The sequence below is a fragment of the Rhinoderma darwinii genome, chromosome 3, assembly GCF_050947455.1.
Source record: "Rhinoderma darwinii isolate aRhiDar2 chromosome 3, aRhiDar2.hap1, whole genome shotgun sequence".
NCBI classification, from domain to species: domain Eukaryota; kingdom Metazoa; phylum Chordata; class Amphibia; order Anura; family Rhinodermatidae; genus Rhinoderma; species Rhinoderma darwinii.
Window position 1 is genome coordinate 240,685,568 of NC_134689.1, and position 14,163 is coordinate 240,699,730.

The 14,163-nt window shown below is 40.7% G+C and overlaps 1 protein-coding gene across 2 annotated transcripts in view; it reads right to left on the reverse strand.

The window, feature by feature from the left end:
- The window catches only part of SND1 (staphylococcal nuclease and tudor domain containing 1), a 684,058-nt gene that overhangs the window by 591,173 nt on the left and 78,722 nt on the right, over nucleotides 1-14,163 (reverse strand). For both annotated transcript variants that reach the window (XM_075857566.1, XM_075857565.1), the window contains exons 7-9: nucleotides 8,146-8,304; nucleotides 7,477-7,583; nucleotides 4,115-4,205 (exon numbers count right to left, since the gene is read on the reverse strand). In XM_075857566.1, coding sequence (XP_075713681.1) covers nucleotides 4,115-4,205; nucleotides 7,477-7,583; nucleotides 8,146-8,304 — 357 coding nt within the window. The remainder of the gene's footprint in view (nucleotides 1-4,114; nucleotides 4,206-7,476; nucleotides 7,584-8,145; nucleotides 8,305-14,163) is intronic.

Here is a 14,163-nt window from a genome sequence, read left to right on the forward strand (position 1 = left end):
TTAGTAGTGCGTAACACAGTCTGACAGTCGTGCACAGGACCCTAACGCGCGTTTCACAGTTGTGCTTCCTCAAGAGGTTTTTGAGGAAGCACAACTGCGAAACGCACGTTAGGGTCCTGTGCACGACTGTCAAACGCGCGTTTCCTAAAAAACCCCTTGAGGAAGCACAAATGCGAAACGCGCGTTAGGGTCCTGTGCACGACTGTCAAACGCGCGTTTCCTAAAAAACCCCTTGAGGAAGCACAACTGCGAAACGCGCGTTAGGGTCCTGTGCACAACTGTCAGACTGTTACGAACTACCAATGGGTAAGACTCTCCTTCAATAGAGGGAACAGGTGGCTTCACTTGTTCATTGGGTGATTTATTCATTACTATCATCTTTTAGCCCCTTTTTACTTGCATATTGTGATGTACCATTGGCATCATGCCGTGGCAATATGAAGAGTGACTTTACCTCGAGTGTCTGATACCTTATATATATGTACTAAAGACAGTCTGCCTTCACATGTATTTTCACTGGAACTGTATTAGTGACCTCTTGTACTTTAAGTATTTTGTGTGTTTGTTATTATGTGTTAATAAAGTTACATTTTAATATATGGCCTTTATGCTCCTTTCCTTTCTCCAGTATTTAAGTATTTTTACTATGCATTATTTAATTTAAAAAAAAACAAAAAAACAAAACAAACACCACATCACATAGGCACTGTAAGGCCGGATTCAGACGAGCGTGTGCGTTTTGCGCACGCAAAAAAACGCAGTGTTTTGCGTGTGCAAAAGGCACTTAACAGCTCCGTGTGTCATCAGCGTATGATGCGCGGCTGCGTGATTTTTGCGCAGCCGCCATCATTATGACACTCCTTTTGGATGTTTGTAAACAGAATTTCATTCAGTTTGACAGCTGTTGAACGAATCACGCAGTTCGCACGGAAGTGCTTCCGTGTGACATGCGTGGTTTTCACGCACCCATTGCCTTCAATGGGTGCGTAATGCGGGAAAAACGCCTAAATATAGAACATGTAGTGAGTTTTACGCAGCGGACTAACGCTACGCAAAACTCACGGACTGTCTGCACTGCCCCATAGTCTTGTATAGGTCCGTGTGAAAACCACGCAGGCTGCACGGACGCAAATCACGTTCGTCTGAATCCGGCCTAAGAGTAATGAATGTGAAGTATATACACCTTTATATCAAAATAACTGTATTCTTAATTGATGAAATACAGTCATCATTGTTTTAAGTTTCATGAAATGTTGGAAAGAACCGGTTTGTAAAGAGAAGCAAATTCCGCCCACCACAGAACGTGTTTGATGTCCTGAGAAATTACAGATATAAATTTTTTTTTATATGTATTTAAGATTTTAGCTAAGAACCGTTACATATGCAGAACAGGATATAGATGACATTTTGTGATAATAAAGCCTTGCTATGTAAAAGTGATGTATGTATCCTACTGTTGTCATTATCCGATCGGTTGAGTTTTTTGTTTTTTAACAAAGGTTGAAACTATAGATAAAACTGTAGCCCATTGTTTTGTAGAATCCTCACGATACACCAAGCACTGTGTTTCTGAGATACTCTCCAGCCGTATATTGAATTACATATATTATATACTTGATAATTGATCTACCTGTGAGAGCTACTCCAACAGCACCATTCATTAGTAAAACTAAAACCTGGCTCCAAGGAAGCCCCTAGGGACAGGTTTCATGCTTAATGCGAAATCTGGCCCATATTTGCATACCAATATTGACACGTAATAGATAGGATATACATGCAGTAATTATGAACAGGAATAAATTTCCATGGCCAATGTTTTAAATATTGTTCCTGAACTTTGCCAGGTGACAGGTTCCTTGAAGTATGTAGAAACTCAAAAATATAAAAACCCAGAGGGTAGGGATGTGTTGAAGAAGCAAAAACGACGTCTGCGCGGCAAACTTAGAAGAGGCGAGTCGTAGCTGGAAGTAGTCTTCATCTGGGCCAGATGGAGAAGAAAAAGGCAAGCGAACGACTACAGTAAGAGAATACTTCCACTGAGAGTCTAAATGTAATTTTCATTTATTCTGCCTGTGACTGCATCGGATTCATTTTACCAGTCTGAGACATGATGTTACTCCGCACACCACCTGTTTAAATACAGTTATCATGTAGTGATCAGACACCAGTCTCAGTATGGTGGTATTCATAGGTGTTTTTACATCAGTAATCGTATGGCGGTATTATTAGTTAATCATATGTTTAAGATAAACCATAAATGAATGTTCTACCGATTATCTTCTTCATTAACACTCGTCAATTATGGTTACGATCACCCAAAAATGAGTAAATTATGGACAATAATTGGCCAGTGGGAATGGCCCATTAATGGGGCATATTCAGTCTTTGTGCCAGGGCAGCGTGAGGTGTAAAGACAGCCCTGCTTGTCAGTGTCTGTCAATTGCAGCAATTAACCATAGGATCTGAGGATCTTTAGCCACTTGTTAACTGATTGTTTAAGTAATATTAGATGGTCAGATATCGCTTTAACCCCTGAGGCAGTTACATTGGATGTGCACTATCCAAAGATGAGCCCGACAAACACAGCGGGTGCCGGCTGTTTTCAACTAAACAGCAGCCACCCGCCTGCAACGGCCATGATTGAGGAAGAGGACAATCCCAGGCAGTTTAAGCCCTCAGGTGTCGCACTCAATAACCACCTCGGCATCGGAGTGGTTAGACAGGCAGAGGGTGCTTCTTCTTTTCCCCCGATCGCACTAGAAACGTGTCCTTTGGAGTGACAAATCACAGTTCTCTATCTGGCAGTTTGATGGACGAGCCTGGGTTTGGCGAACACCAGGAAAGGCTGACTGCATGGTGGCAGCTTGAAAGCTTGGTGGAGGAATGATGCTATGAGGTTGTTTATCAGGAGTTGGCCTATGCTTGAGCATACAAAAGACATTTTGGACAATTGTATGCTTCCAACTTTGTGGGAACAGTTTGGAGAAGGCATTTTTCCATTCCAGAATTACTGTGCCTCAGTGCTCCATAAAGGAATGGTTGGGTGAGTTTGGTGTGTAAGAACTTTACTTGCCCGGACCTCAATCCAATCAAACACCTTTTGGATGAACTAAAATGGAGATTGCGAGCCAGACTCGCTCATCCAACATCAATGCTCTTCTGGGTGAATGGACAAAAATTCCCAGACACTCCAACATCTTGTAGGAAGGCTTTCCAGAAGAGCTGCAAGGGGGAGGGGGAGGGGGGGGGGGGGGACAACTGCATATGAATGCCTATGGATTTGGAATGAAGTGTCATAAAAGCTCCTGTAGGGGTCCCAATAATTTTGTCCATATAGTGTATATTACAGTTTTTTTTATATTGGCTTGTAATACTGATTTATGGGAAAACAATATTTTAAAGATAGTTACACTTAAAAGGTCTTCAAAGAACTCAAGTCATTTTTAAGGGTGGAAGGGTACCTTTAAAATTAATTTGCACCTAAGTGGCTCAAAATGTTGAAAAAACAGAAAATATATTACACTTCCTTTTTGATTGATGTGCCATCACCAGGGTCCCTTGCTACTTCTTGTTGTCTTGTTAGAACCACATGACCAAGACAGGCAGATTGCTTTCTGCCAAAACCAGGATTGAATGCAAAATATAAAATCATTCCTTTGCACTTTCATTCCTTTTTCAGATCTAGTTCTCCTTTTGGCTTTGAAAAAAATAAATAAAAAAACTTTGGAAAATGCACGGTTACCAAAGCCTAAAGGTCATATGTTAGCCAACTTTTGTTTGAAAGCAGTTTTGCTTTCCAAATGTACGCCATAATCTAAAGTAGCCTGCATTAAAGGATACGTTGACAGATAGACAAACAATGTTTTTACTGGATGCTTCAGCTCTGATGGTCTTATCTGGACTCAAAAAAGGTAGGCTAACTAAGTGTCATAACCATATATCGAAACCACTATGCAGCCTGGAATCATTAAAACAACTTTACCCCACATGAAGTGTGGCTAGTTGGGATATAGAGGTTGAAAAAAAAACAAAAACGAAAGAATCCATTTAAGATCATTTCATAGTTTAGATTACTTATGCTAACATTTGCTACAAATACATAGTTTAAATTTACCTTTGCCACAAATTGTTTGTCCTTTTGATCCAAATTGGCAGTGGGAGCCACGTAGTCTCTCCAGATCCTTACTTTGCGTTCTTTAGCGAAACTAAGAGAAGAAAAAAAAAAAAGGAGGAAAGAAAAAACAAAAAGGTTCAATATAGTTCTCTCAAAAGTTATGGGCAGGTTGCAATGACAATCAGTTTAGTAATTTCCCAACACAATTTTCAATATATCAAATATACAGATATCAGTGTTATATTGTATGATCATTTGATTTTTGCAGACCCTAGGATTTTCTTTTGAGGGGTTTAGTTTTACAGTATGTCGCTCAATTACTGAGCAATTTAAGACACATACACATATATATATATACATACATACATCACACACATACACACTTAAGTACTAGGACAGTAGTTGTCAGTCTATACAAAGACTTTAGGGTTCCCAGTTTGTCTATCACTATTCATGTGAGAAAGCAAGAACACAATCCTTTATACGGCAAGTTCATAGAAATCGAACTCATAACATATCGGATATGTGATGTACCTTGGTTTTAGATTAACCCTTTCAGGACCAAGGGTCATCGATGCCTCAATGACCAGCCCCATTATTTCAAATCTGAAATGTCATTTTATGTGGTAATAACTCTGGAATGCTTTTGCCTATCCAAGCGATTCAGAGATTTTCTTATGACATATTGTACTTTATGTTAGTGGAAAAATTTGGTCAATAAATTCATAGCTTATTTGTGAAAACCAAAATTTGCAAAAATTATAATTTTTCTAATTTTAAATGTAATCTACTTGTAAAACAGATAATTAGCAACAATTTTGTGTGGTATTACTAACACCCCCATATGTCTACTTTATATTTGCATTGTTTTTTGAACATTATTTTATTTTTCTAGGATGTTACAAGGCTTAGAACTTTAGCAGCAATTTCTCACATTTTCAAGAAAATTTCAAAAGGCTATTTTGTCAAGGACCAGTTCAGTTCTGAAGTGGCTTTGAGGGCCTTATGTACTAGATAAGCCCATAAATCACACCATTTTAAAAACTGCACCCCTCAAAGTATTCAAAACAGCATTCAGAAAGTTTAACTCTTTAGGCGTTTCACAGGAATTAAAGCAAAGTAAATTTAATTTTTTTTGCCGAAATTCATTTGTAACACATTTTTTTCTGTAACAGAAGTTTTTACCAGAGAAATGCAACTCAATATGTATTGCCCAGATTCTGCAGTTTTTAGAAATATCCCACATGTGGCTCTAGTGTGATAATGGACTGAAGTACCAGCCTCAGAAGAAAAGGAGCACCTAGAGGATTTTGGGGCCTCCTTTTTTTAGAATATATTTTAGGCACCATGTCAGGTTTGAGGAGGTCTTGTGGTGCCAAAACAGTGGAATCTCCCAAAAAGTGTTTTTGGAAACTACACACCTCAACAAATTTATCTAGGGGTATAGTTAGCATCTTGACCAGACAGGTCTTTTGCTATATTTATTGGAATAGGTCTGTGAAAATGAAAATCTACTTTTTTTCTGAAAAAAGAATGAATAAAAAGCACCCCAAAACTTGTAAAGCCATTTCTCACGATTACGGCAATACCCCATATGTGGTAATAAACTATATTACTTTTTTTTTTTTTTTTTTACTTGAAGACCTGCAGCACTGATGGCTGCTAGAACACATTACACTACCTAGGTAGTTTAACGTGTTATGAACTGTCAGTGTGACGTTGACAGTCACACTGACAGGAAGCCTATGAGGACCAGCTCATAGGCTTCCGTGAATGGCCGACCGGAGGCCATTGTATGGCCTCCGGTTCTGCCATGCAACCGACGGCAGCACCCGCAATTGGTCCTTGGGAAACTTTGTTGTAGCAACAAACTTTCCCTGCGATCACATGATCGGGACCTGAACCAATCAGGTCCCGATCATGTCTCCGGGACCAGAGGCAGGGGTTAACAGCGCGATCCGGGTATCACCCACTGTGAATTCACGTCGGTGCTGCACAGAGCCCAGCAAGCGCTGACGTGACTATTGTGGGCGGTCAGGAAGCAGTTAATAACTGATCATATTCTCTGTAGCCGAAACAATCGGTTCGGCTGTCAGTAAGCAGGTTGCTGGGGCACCGGGGACACTGACACAGCCGGCGTCCGAGCGCTTTTCACATCGCTATTCCGGCTAGAACAGAGATCTGTATATTCATACCCTGGCAGCACGGAGTATGTGCGAAAAGGATGTGTATCTACAGATTGTTGGCATGAAAGGGTTAAGCACATAAAGTGCTAAAACTGTTTAAGTCCCAGCTTTCAGAAACAGAGGACAACTTTTTCAAATGCAAAGACCTACAAACCATAGGCACCAGCAGAAAACCTTGAGGGTTACATTTTTGTGCAGTCCATCAGAAAGCGGTGAAAATAAAACCCTGCCACTTTAATTTGTCCTGTCATAAAATCCAAAGCCACAGTATTGACTGGTAAACCATTGATATTTAAAACTTAATCTTCATTTGTGATGCTGGATTTTTTTTGGATAGATGGATTTAAGACATTGCAGCTCTTAATTCATATACTGTCATTTTATTCCAATTCGCTTCTCTTCAGTTTCCAATGAAAGAAATGTCATTTTCCAGTTTTTACTTTTAAACACTAGCCGAGTAGTGCTTTCTTCTTGTGGTCTTCTCTTCATTATGTTTCTTTTTCCTGACATTGTGTTACATGGCAGTACTCGAGCAGAAACATGAGTGAAATGGCAGAGCTTCCAACGGCAGAAGTGTTGTGTTCTGTCAAGCCATCCCCAGTCTTCAAGGAATGCAACATTTAACAGTATGCAATTGTGCTTGCCAGAAAAATCGGATTAATTGCTGCTGCTACTACTGCTTATACAAAAAAATTAAGTAAGAGGAAAACAAGACCCTACTCAGCAGAAAACTTTACTACAGCAGGACCTCCTGCCTCCAGTGGCATACATCAAGCAATTCCAATTCATACCAAGTCGCCAACTCTATAATATTATGCCATGTTAGCCTTATAAATAGAAAGCGAAGATGGCACAGCTATATATTTGATATTCCACATGAAGCTGTAGTACAGCAGAGATAAGCCGTATTCTTAAACGGTCTATTTCAAGTAAAAATGGACTTGCATTAGTGGACTAAAGAATTTGTGGCTTTAATTTGCTCTCTGATCGGCTTTCGCACCCAAAAGAAAATGGAAGAAATATCTTATACCACATACGGCTCATTTTTCTGTGAGGTGCAGGACCAGGTGGTATGACCAGGTCCCACCTTTTAGGGATATACAACGTGCTATGAGTGTATTACCTGTCGATGAGACCAGACAAGTAAACTATAATAGTCATAACTAGCAGACTTACCGCTCTGCTGCACGGAGCTTCTCAGAACCCTGGGTATATATAGCAATAGACCAATCCACACAACGAGCAAAACCTTCTTTTAGAAGCAATTCTGTAATGTTTCCATTCTGAGAGGGGAAAAAGATTTCGTACCACAGTTAGTACAAAGACTTAAAACAGTTGTCCAGCCCAAAAAAAATTGATGGCCTATTCTGAGGATAGGCCATCAATATCTGTTCGATCGGGGTCCAACTCCCAGGACCCCCGCTGATCAGCTGTTTTGAAGGGGCCGCAACACTCGTATGAGCGCTGCTTCCCCCTCATTTCCTTTACTGCTCACACTGTGAATCGTCGACACACTTGTAGCTGTGGTTCAGAGTATTACTTCATTATCCTATTGAACTGAATGGGAGAAGGTTGTAATACTGTGAACCGCCGCTACAAGTGTGTCAGTTATTCAGTGTGAGCAGTAGAAATGAAGGGGAAGCAGCGCTCGTACGAGTGCTGCGGCCACTTCAAAACAGCTGATCGGCAGGAGTGTCGGGAGTCAGACCCTGACCAATCAGATATTGATGGCCTATCCAGAGGATAGGCCATCAATTATTAGGGACTGGACAACCCCTTTCAAGCGTATATGTAAATGCCATTTTCTACACACAAAACAAACAAAAAATTAGAAATAATACATACAGGATGAAGAACGGTGCCCAGGACATTTTGATTGTGACTGCTCTCTAGAATGATTTGTACATCTCTCTGAAGTAGACGTGACTCTGTAAAAAACTTTGCTTCTGCAGCAAAAGGATCTGGAACCTCTTTACCTTCTGCATTTCTCTTGAAGGTTGGGCACTACAAAATAAATAAATAAGCAAAATATTTTAGACCTAATATAAAGATATATACTTGTATTACAAAAAAACCCTCAACTAGTTAAAGACCAGTTCCATTTTTACAGAAGGAATTCAATATAGATACTAGATCACATTGATATTTATTTTGACGATACTTATTTTTTAACTGTTCAAGATGGGACCTCTCCCTTCAAATATTAGGTAGTAACAAATATATATATTTTTTTTTAAAGTATGCTCAAAAGGCTGTGAAATATAAAAACGTATAAAACGAAAGAGGATGAAAGACTAAAATGTGATGAAAGAGGACCGATGAAAGAGGACTGGTCACCTCTCCTGACAGGACTGTTTTAGTCAATTATAGTATTCCCCAAGGAGCAGCCATTCTCGAGTAGATTTTCTTAGAATTCTACGTTGTGCCGTATTTATTTTATTCCTTCAAGAAATGTATGAATAAATGGACAACTGGGTGTTACCAGTTGGGGGTGTGTCCCCACTAGGGTGGTCACGATACCAGAATTTGGACTTTGATACCGATACTTTATGTAGTATTGTGATTATCGATACCAAAATGATACTTTACCTACATTATAAAAAATAATCTTAAAGTTCTTACATTTTCTGATGTGAGGCACATGGTGTGATGAATTTTGGTAGTAATTAACCCCATCATGTTTTCAGTCTTAAAGGACTTGGGTTAATATGTGGAGGTACATGATGGGGTTAATTGCTATTAATGTGAGGCACATGGAGGGTCAAAATTCATAATACTATGTGCCTCAAAGAAAGCAGGTTTTTATTTTAATTTTATAACAGATTAAACATAAATGACGCTATAAATTTGTTATTACGATCGCGACCATACCGAATGTGTATATTTTATGTATTGAGACTTATTTTAAGGTTATAATTGACAAAAAAAAAAAAAAAGTGTGTATTTTTTTTTTAATTTAACATTACTTTATTTTATTACTTTTTGCTTTTAAACTTTGTTGTACTGGCATATATCTATATGCCAGTACATTAGCCTGTGTACTGGTAGTACACAGGGCATACTTGGGTATGTCCCAACAAATGCCTAACAGGAAATATGGCCAGACAGCCCTGGGGTCCTTCAATGGATCCTGGACTGTCTGCCCATATATGGTACGTCCCTCGATCGCGTCACAGGATTTCATGTGATGCGATCCAAAGGGCATCCACCCCTCTGATTTTCCCCTTGAATGCTTCAGTCAGATTTGATCACAGAATTCAGGGGAATAGCGGAGGAGATCAGAGGTTTCTCTGATCTCCGCCGTTAGAGCAGGGGTGCGGATGTGTAATACAGCCATTGCCCTGTTCCTGACAAGTGCGCGCGGGCAGCATGAGGTGATGTGGCTGGCGCTGCACTAATGAGCGGCGGTGCACGCAGTGAAGACAGAACATAGTGATGTTATGTGGTGTACCCGCATGTTCTGTCTTCAGTGTCGGCAATCATTAGTGCAGCGCTGGTCGCATCACATCATATTGACACAGCCACAGCCCCGCCCAAACGACATTCATGTGTTACTATACTTCGTTGTGCAGCCGCACAGCTTTGTATCGAAATACATGAATTAACGGTATTGAACCGTTTGAGGGTGCACGGTATCAAAACAGTATCGAAATTTCGATGCATAATGCAACCCTAATCCCCACACAAACTGACATTGTCCAATCAGAGCTGACAGTGAGACTGTAGGGACATGCTCATTTGATAAGGGGAATAGTAACACCCAGTTGTCAATTTATTTATACATTTATAAGAGGAATAACAGAACACCAGCACAATGCAGAGTTCTAAGAAAAGATGTTCCAGAATTGTTATAGCATTGTGGAATACAAATATGTATTAAAAATAGAAATGTCAAGAAAAAAAAAAAAGTGACAGGTACTCTTGAAGTATAGGCAGAGAATCTACTCTATATTTGCTTGAAGACATATCTGGCAAAGAAAAAAAAAAAATAAATAAATAAATAATAAAAAAAATAAAAAAAAAAAATCGCCTAAGAAATCCATTGTCAATATTAATTATCCTGGCTTCACACTTTTTCCTTTTTTTGGTGAGCACCTTAGAAGAATGCTTTCCGAACCAGGACTTAAGTCTTGAACACTCTGCCCTAAAATTAAAAATGGTGTTTCATAGGTATGACACTCATGTGGTCATAGCGTACATTTTGAGGGGTTTTTTTTCCACCCCAAAAACGGAAGTGAATCCAAAACAAAAAAAGGAAAAATAAAAATACTTTCACTTCTAAATTGCAACAAATAGGAAGCGCCAGACCTTAAAGGGAATGGGTCGCTAGAATTTTTTATTTTTTTTTAGTTAAACAGTGAATGCTTAAAAGGAACAGTGTCACCCAAAAAATTTTTTTAATATGTTAAAGATGTTAGTGCTTTATTAAAAACGTTTGGATTAATTTGTGTGTTTTTGTGTTACTTTTTTTTATTTTTACACTTTTTCTTCCCTATGGGGGCTGCCATTTTTTATTCCATTTCTGTATGTGTCGATTAACGACACATACAGACATGGAATACGGCAGCTCCAGTCCCATAGGGACTGCGAACGGGGCCCGTTCTATCCACTTTTGTGTACGCCACTGTGTGGGAACGGCGCATGCGCCGCTCCCACACAGTTCAATTTGAAATGCGCGCCGTCCGGCGCTATTTTCCTGTGGACCGGGAGTCGCGGCCGGACAGTAAGATTACTACTTCCGGTCGCGGCTTCCGGACTTGTGCACATTGAGCAGCGGCAGCAGACGGAGAGGATGGACCGGAGGGAGCGGCGGCGACTGGAGCAGGTAAGTTATTTCTATGTATGTTCGTGTTTCAGTGTTTACTACTGTATGTAAACCTTCTACACTGTTAGCTCAAAAAATGGCGACACACAGTGTAGGAGGTTAGACCGTTCAAACCCCTCGTTTATCCCGGCACTAGCCAGGATAAAGGAGGGGGGATTCTGAGAGCTCACAAGAGCGAGGGATTTTTACCCAATTTTGCAGCATAAAGCAATGTGGTTGCTTTACCACATGCAATGCTGCAATTTTGGGAATGGCTCCATCTAGTGACCAGTGCTGGGAAATATTATAAATTGAATCCAATTTATAATATTTCCTGACTCGTGAAAAAAAAATAAAAAAATTACAACAATGTTTAATCACCTATATACTGTTTAATTAAAAAAAAAAAAAAAAAGAAAACATGTTTTGCTGGCAACACATTCCCTTTAAACACTGTCCAAATGTTTTCAATTTTTTTCACGAATCAGGAATTATAAATTAGATTCTAATTTATAACATTTCCCAGTGCTGGTCACTAGAGGGAGCAATTCCCAATATTGCAGCATTGCATGTGGTAAAGCAACCACATTGCTTTATGCTGCAAAATTTGGGAATACTCACTCATTCTAGTGAGCTCACAGAATCCCCCCTCCTTTATCCTGGCTAGTGCCAGGAGAAAGGAGGGGATTGAACGGTCAAACCTCCTACACTGTGTGTCGCCATTTTTTGAGCTAACACACAGTGTAGTAGGTTTACATACAGTAGTAATCACACACTAAAACACGTACATACACAGACCTAACTTACCTGCTCCTGCCGCCGCCGCTCCCTCCGCTCCGGTCTGCTCCCTCCGCTCCTCATGCTTGCTTCCGAACACAAGTCCGGAAGCCGCGACCGGAAGTCATCTCACAGTCCAGCCGCGGCTTCCGGTCGACATGAACATGGCGCTGGATTTCGCTCTAGCGAAGACCTGACTTTTGGTCTGTGTGGGAGCGGCGCATGCAAACAGACCCCGTACGCTATAGTGGATGGAACGGCTCCCGTTCGCACTCTCTATGGGGATGTGTGCGCCGTATTCCATCACTGTATGTGTCGTTAATCAACACATACAGAGATGGCAAAAAAAAATGGCAGCCCCCATAGAGAAGAAAAAGTTAAAAAAATAGAAAAAAAAAAGTAAAAACACAAACACACATAAATAAAAGATTTTATAATAAAACACTAAATGCAAATTTATATCAAAATTTTTTTTTCCCGTGACTCGTCCTTTAATTGTGACTTCTTAGATGCAGAAATTGTCCGGAAATTACAAATAGGGAAAACTCCAGGTCTGACGATTTCACCACTAGGTGCTACAAGATCTGTGGGAAATGAATTACTCCCCAACTTCTCCAGGCTTCCAACGCAGTCTCCTCTGAATGTCCCTTTCCTTCTCAATTTTTCAGGCCCATATAAAATGGTTATCCCAAAGTCTGGAAAATATCCATCCTTCGGTGGTAACTTTAGACCAATTTATCAATATGAACATGAAATTGTATTCCAAAATTTTAGCTCTTAGGTTGCAACCCTATATCCCAACGGTCATCTAGAAAGAGAGGATAGGCTTTGTCCCTGGTCGAGAGACAAAAACTACCGGTATGTCTTTGATCAAAATTGCTCGCTGCTCTGGGAACCCTCTTAACCATGGACACTGCAAAAGCCTTTAATAGCATTCAGAAAATAGGTTTAGGCCAACGAATGAGAGAAATGAGGATGGCACTCTACCATGGCCCCATTGTCAAAGGCTCCCTCTCTGCCCCTTTTCGCATCCATAATTGGTTTAGACAGGGATACTTGTATATCTCTACTTGTATATTTTACTAATGGAATCCCTAGCAAACGCCTGAGACCTTATTGGAAGGAGCAAAAATGATTTAAAACAAGCATCTGAGTGTGCGAGCATGGGAGCATGTATTGGTTTTCAAGTGTGCAGATTCAGTGACTAACATTAAGTCACTAGAAGAAATTGTTGCTTGCTGTATTTAGTGTATTTATTTTCCCTACGACGGCATATTGATTGTTAAATCCCCATTAGACACAAACTCCATTGCTGCCAATGCTACCCAGTGTACATACTGTGCCATGTGTTGCTCTCCTTTAACAGCTGTTTGAGGGACAATACTGCTGTGCAGGTTGTGTGAGAATTGCCCATTTGGAAGCCCAGATTCTGGATCAAAATTAGCAACTTTCAACACTGCAGGCAATTGACTAAATGGAGAGGAGTTTGCTGCTCACTGAGCAAGCACTCACTGGGGCAGAAGCAGGGGAGGATGGTAGCACGGAGGTGCAGGCTGTTGGAGCAGCTAGCTGGGTAACAGTTCGAGGGCAGCGTAGTGGAAAGAGTGTCAGGGAGACTAATCCCGATCTGGAACACCCCAATAAGTTTACCAAGTTGCTGAATGAGGGGGACGTCAGTTCAGGAGTAGAACTGCTGCAGCTAAACAACTCCTTAGCAACCAGGGGAATGTCTGCTCCTGTAAGGAGGGGGGAGGAGAGTATAGCAAAGGCTAAACAGGTCCTAGTAATAGGACTCTATTATTAGGGGAACAGATAGGGCAATCTGTCACAAAGACTGGGAACTTCGAACAGTCTGCCGTCTTCCTGTTTAGGTTCGGCATATCGTGGAGCGGGTTGACATATTATTGGGAGGGGCTGGTGAAGACCCAGCGGTCATGGCGGACATAGGCACAAATGACAAAAGTTAGAGGTAGGTGGAAGGTCCTAAAACATGATTTCAGGGGCTTAGGCAACAATCTCAGGGCAAGACCTCAAATGTAGTATTTTCAAAATACTGCCTGTACCACACCAGAGAGATAGCGGGAGATTAGGCAAGTGAACAAGTGGCTATTGAATTGGTGGAAGATGGTGTTTGGGTTCTTGGAGAACTGGGCTGGCTTCTCTGTTGCCTACAGATTCTACGATAGGGCTGGGCTGCACCTAAACAGGTAGGGTGCAGCTGTGTTGGGGGAAAAGATGGCTAGAAGGTTGGAGGGGTGTTTAAACTAGGGAATGGGGGGCAG